At 36.9% G+C, this 6,000-nt stretch overlaps 1 protein-coding gene across 2 annotated transcripts; it reads right to left on the bottom strand.

Moving 5' to 3' along the window:
• Window positions 1-585: 585 nt before the first annotated feature.
• LOC137806439 (delta(8)-fatty-acid desaturase 2) lies at window positions 586-2,605 on the bottom strand. 2 transcript variants are annotated; one of them, XM_068606561.2, is made up of 2 exons: window positions 2,443-2,605; window positions 586-2,124 (listed from the first exon to the last, which is right to left on the bottom strand). In XM_068606561.2, exon 2 carries the CDS (start codon window positions 2,115-2,117, stop codon window positions 777-779), a length of 1,341 nt encoding a protein of 446 aa, XP_068462662.2. In that variant the 5' UTR covers window positions 2,118-2,124; window positions 2,443-2,605; the 3' UTR covers window positions 586-776. The 2 variants fall into 2 exon arrangements, with proteins under 2 accessions (XP_068462662.2, XP_090156088.1); XM_090299962.1 differs by having other exon boundaries at window positions 586-2,121; window positions 2,443-2,583.
• Window positions 2,606-6,000: the final 3,395 nt, after the last annotated feature.

The following is a 6,000-nucleotide window of genomic DNA, read 5'->3' as shown; positions in this document are numbered from 1 at the left end:
TCCTTATCCTCCTTACTCAATTTAACAAAAATGTTTTGTAAAATGAAGGGTTAATATTCAAGAGAGATCCTTAATAGTATGAAGAGTCAATACATATTATTATTCATTATTTATTGGCAAGTTTTATGCAGCTACCAGCTAAGAATTTTTGAATCATAACAAGCAAGGAGCAATGTTGTCTGCCATAATGCAATTTACATAACATAATTCATATAGGAAATCAAAACGCGTGAAAGGAAAAGTGAAAAGTAGCATGAAAAACTGAAGAACAGTGTGATAACTTTTGAATAATTGTGTAAGAAATCTTAGCGAAAAAGTAACTGCAGGTGACCAAACTTCGGAGTGGCATAGCACGAAGTTGCACACCAGAATGAAAATATTAATCTACATGGGTTTGGTTTTCAAGCATTTAGAGAACACCAAAACAAAAGATAGAAAGATTATAAAAACATAAATATATAACCATTTGCACCTCTGGAAAAGATCATCTTAGATGTGTCCCTCCTCCGAGAGGGACAATGCAATGCATTCTGTGCTTAACCCACCTGAATAAACTGGTTTATTATCAAGTAAATGTGATCTGAATTTTGCAAAAAAAACTGTCACCATTTTATTCCATACCCAAGAAAGGAGGCATTAAATTATCAGTGCCCAGATAAGAAATGTGGGAACTAATAGAATGAGAACAACATGTTGATAATAGTGTTATAGAAGGGTGGGAAAGAGAGAAACTTGATGATCTTCACTCTAAGTGATCAGTGATCCAGATGCTGAAATCAACCATGGGTGTTGAAAGCTTCCCAGAGCAAATTCTGGGGGGAAGAGTGAGTCCTGGCCTGAAGGGCAGCAGTCCTGAGTGTCTTGAGAGTGCGTAGATTGGCCTCAATGAATGTCAAACTCCTGTAAGGCAAATTGTGCTTCTTGCAAAGGTCTATGACCAATGGGGAAACTTTCCTCAACTGTGCCCTTGGAAGCCTTGGGAACAAATGGTGCTCAAGTTGGAATTGCAAGCCCCCAAAGAACCAGTCCATCCAAGATGAGCAAGAAATGTCCAATGTCCCACTTGCTTGCTTTTGGAACCAGTCATTTCCATTTGGTGGCCCTTCATACACATCAGCAGCGAAATGGTTCAAACAAAATTGAAGGTGCTGGATGGAGCAAGCAGCAAAACTGGCAAGCACAAACATGAACCTTTCTCCCCAATTTGGGAGGCAAGAAATTAGGAGAGGGAACCAAGTCCAAAACACAAGGATCCCCATAATGTTCATGGCTCTATCTGGAACTTTGCGCCTGGAAAACAACAACAACAAAGTCTGGAGATACAAATTGACCCTAGCAAAGCACAAAACTGGGTAAAATGTCAAGTGCTGGTAACTGATCAGAAACCGGGACAACCAATCAAACTCCAACTTCCTCCCATAGAAACTAGACCTGATTGAATCGAAGAAACGAGTAGACACAGCGAAAACTGGAATGTGCTGCAGATCGGGATCGTGGTCAAGACTATTGCAGGAAATGTGGTGAGCATTGTGAGTCCACTTCCACCATGCAATGCTTATCCCAGTCATGCAATTACCACAAAGGATTTGTGCTAATTTGTTGTAACCAGGACCAGACATGACCTCGTAGTGCCCAGAATCATGACCCACATAGGTGCTTTGCATCCAAAGCAACCCCAACAAGAGGGCAGAACCGAAATGAGCCCATACACTGGTACACCCCACGACGCCATAAACAACAACCGCAAACATGACACTAACAGAGGCCAGTGTGAACAAAGTGACATGCTCTTTCTTTTCAAAAAGACCCATTTTTACAAACTCCGACACAAGCTTCCTGTAATCCTTGGACACCTCGGAGACCTTGAAATCCCTGAGATGGTACCCGGTGAAGAAGGGATCAAGATGCTTCCACGCAGAGCCGGGATGGTAGGCTATGAATGCATCGGTCACATCTTGGCCTGCAAGGTTCAACAAGGGAACCTCACCACCAGGGTGGTCCTTGGCCCAATCTGAAACATTGTACACCTTTCCCTGAATGGAAATCCACAAATCCCCTGGCTTGTCATGCTTCTTCAACTCCTCAGATGTGATGTACTTCTTGTTCTCACCCTCCATTGTTCTGCTGTCAGAACAACACCAAAAAAAACGAGATGTTCAGATCTATACAAATATATGATCTTACAATTAAAATTCCCAATTCAAAGAATCCCTCTCCGTGATGTTATGATGGAGTTGTTCAGAGAGACAACCCCATATACACTCAGGGATCCTTATTCTCTATCTTCCTCTCTGTACCTTTATTATTTTTTTTTTATGAGAAACTAGTTATGCACCCAAGTTTATATAATAACAATAGAAGAGAAAATAGAAGAGGAGAGAGAAAGTTTAGCAGATTAAGTAACGGTTAGAAAAAAAAAAGCATGAGAAGAATAATATTTACATTGATGATTCAAAAATGTTTTGCCATTACAAGAGATGCCGAAGGAGTAAAGAAGACTGAGCTGTTGGTGAAGGAACACCACACAAACAAAAACAAAGGTTTGGTCCAGGGTTGTCCAAGTCACAGACCAAACAAATTGCTTATAATTATGTACCCCTGACTCTAACAAACTTTCTTCTAATCTCTGATTTTTATTTTTGTATCAATGTTTCTGTGGCTCATTTCATAGGTCACACGGTAGTTACAGTAGGTCACGCTGCAGGGTATTTCCGACGATAAAGTCTAACCAAAGATATTTTTTGAACCTTATAGGAAATTGCTATTCCTTTTATTCCTTTTCTGCCTCCCACTACAAAGAATGACTCGGTCTTTGCAATTTTATTTTTATATTATTATTATTATTTTATTTTAATTTTATTCTCCAACGTTTATTCTATTAATTAGTTATTAATTTTAAAAAATATATGGTGTTAATTTTGTACCCTCACTCTCCCAATTTTTCTTAAAATTGATAAGCTATTGATTATGATTTCTTTCTACTTTTCATTTCAAAACTTTGGCTATTAAAATATCTATAACTATCTTCAAATTGTCTTTATTTGGCTACTTTGTTATCTTTCTTAAACACATTTGAAAGTTGTTAAACTTGGAATCTTTTCCTGAATCAGTAAAAGGACGAAAACGGTGAAAACGTAAGCAGAACTTAGTCAATAAAAAACTTGAAGACAAACTAAATAGACTAAAAAAGGTTAAACCCAAATTAAATTTGGAAGATTAAAATGGATCACAAAAAGTTAGAAGAATAAATTAAGTTTAGAAGATTAAAATTATTATTTTTCCAAGTTTAAATTATGAAAAATATATATTTTTTAAATTGAATGAAGTTATAAGGAATGTTCTAAATAAAGAACCTAAAATTTTCTTCACATATACAGTATTTTTAAATATACAATTTTTTGCTGTCTACAGCATTAATTAGTCAAAGGGGGGCCTCACGTGAAGGATTTTGTTGATAACTAATTTGTCAATTAAAGTGTACGCTTTCTCTCTCTTTGGCATTCCTATCTCAATGAATATATTATATTTTGTATTTTATAAATCAAATATTGTATTTTAAAATAAAATAGCTAATATTAAGTGAAAATATCAATCACTTTTTTTTTATCTCTCTCTTTAAATTAAAGTTGCAACAAAAGCAGTGGTTGGGTTAGGATTACTTGTGATTTTTGGTTAAATTTTCGAGAAATTGTCCCAAGAACTTACCATTGGTTTAGTACAATTGCACATGCTTATTTAAAGCCTTTCATTAGTAGACATTTTCAGTTTAGATGTGAAAAAGAGACGTTGTAATAACCTCCATTAAATGTCACATTTATTGTAACTCATAAAGACTTTCCGTGTTCTCGAGAAAAAAAAAATATAAGATAAAATGGAAAGAAATAAAATTAATGAAAAAATAAGGAAGAAAAAATTGTGCAAAATAATTGTATTGGTCGAAATTGGATGAGTTTCACAAGTTTTACTACTTGGTTTTCACTGACCGACGTGTTTGAAATACATTAAAATCAAGAGATGATTAATAAGATTAAACTGTACAGAGAACTAAGTAATATATTCTTAATCATGATCCATAGATTAATATTGGTCTAACAGTAACCAGACACATTACAAACATATAAATAAGCATAACTTCCAAGAAAAAGGTGTGTCCTTATTACACATTTATTGCACCAAATACCGAACACTTACTTGAGCGTCAAAGCATCTTTTGCAATTGTCCTCCCGACCGAGAGCAAACGAAGGAAGAAGAACTTGATTGAAGGTGAGGAACTAGAGTTGAGGAAGGAAGAGTAACCAATCGAGTCTAAGGAGCACAAGAAGGAATGTATACCGTTCGAAGTGAAGAAGTGACTTGTTCAGCTAGTAGGAATTCTCTCAGCCCCTTTAGAAAGAGAACAATTGGCACAATGGGGTCGAGAGAAATCGAAGAAAGAAGGAAGAAGATATTGTCTACTAGAAATATGGCAAACGATGTCTGAGGCTGAGTAGATGGCTTTGCTCATGTCCTTCAAAGGGAGATGGCGGAAACGAAACACGAGAATGAGGAGGAGATTCGATCTTTTCGAAAGGAGAACGAGGATATGAAGAGACAGCTGACCGAGGGCACCCTGTCCAAACAACAACAACAACCCGATGTATCACTCGGTAGTCAACACCGTGACAAACCCTCGGTCCAGTTGATCGACCATTCGACTACAACTCATCCTCAGAAAACAGTGGAGGAGTCGTGACTCAACCTGTCGTTCTATAATCGGGACTCTGGAGATCGCTAGGAGGCACCCATAAAATCCTTAAGAATGTTCCCTAACTATCGATCCCTCGCATAATTATAAGAACAACTTAGAACGAAGCTCAGACGTTAATAACACTTAACATTTCAAGTCTATTCCTAGCACTCAAATATGTTAAGTATTGTTGTTTAGGTCCAAACCCTAAAAATACCTCCCGGTCAGATTTAGGATTCTTAATTTGTCACGGAAAGTTAAAAGTAAGACAACAATACCAATAATCAATCAAGAACTAAATATTAATATATAAGATATCACCTCAATACATAAGAGTTTGAGCAGATTACTCCCAATCCCAAAGGGTAGAATTAGCCACGCATACTTCTAGCACCTTCCATTCTTCCAATTGGATTACAATTCACTTTATGGTGTTTTCCTCTCAATCTGGCACACTAAGGTTGAGCCTCTAGCCCCCTATTTAACCTAATTTTCTAGGGTTAGGTTACTTCATGTGTCGCGCTAATGGGTTAAGTAATAAAACATAAAAAATGCCCAATCTTTTTCTGCATCTTTTTCCATTATGGGACCTTCCAGCTTTCTCTTTTTAGCTCAAATTATTCTCCTTTACTCCAAATCTTCAATCCTCCCTAGAACTCTGCAATTAAAACCAAATTTGGGAATAAAATACTCTTATTCAAATAAAGATCATAAAAATGTAAAAAAGTATAAATTCATAAATTAGGGATTATTTTATATGTAAATTAACAATAAATCCTTATAAGTGTCTATATTTTAATATGAAATATTACTGAAATTAGACACTTATCACAAGACTCCCGCCAAATTCCATAAACTGCTTTCAAACTTTGATGTCCAAGTTTGGAAAGCAGTTCGCTATTAGTCGACCGTATCATCTGATTTCCATCGCACTCGTGAATATCCGTCAAGAAAAGGGAGAGTCTCTTAGAGTATTCATGAAGAGGTTTAGCAAGGTGACGATGGACATCTGGAATCTAAGACTGGAAGACGTCATGCATCACATGGTCACCACCCTCCGGTCGAGGCCCTTCACCGACAACTTCTCCAATTTGGACGAGCTCCGACAACAAGCAACGAAATTCATGCAACTGAAGGAACTCTGTGAATATCAGAATCAAGTCCGAGTGGATACCGAAGGAGAGAAGGAGAAAAATAGTCGACCATCACTCAACAGGAAAGACAAATACAGGGAGAGTCGTGGCCCTCGGTTTACCAGATATACCTCTTTGAA

Source organism: Phaseolus vulgaris, chromosome 3 (assembly GCF_051622355.1).
Source record: "Phaseolus vulgaris cultivar YP4 chromosome 3, ASM5162235v1, whole genome shotgun sequence".
NCBI classification, from domain to species: Eukaryota; Viridiplantae; Streptophyta; class Magnoliopsida; order Fabales; family Fabaceae; genus Phaseolus; species Phaseolus vulgaris.
The sequence above is the reverse complement of the archived record's forward strand: the minus strand, read 5'-3'. Positions and strand labels throughout refer to the sequence as shown.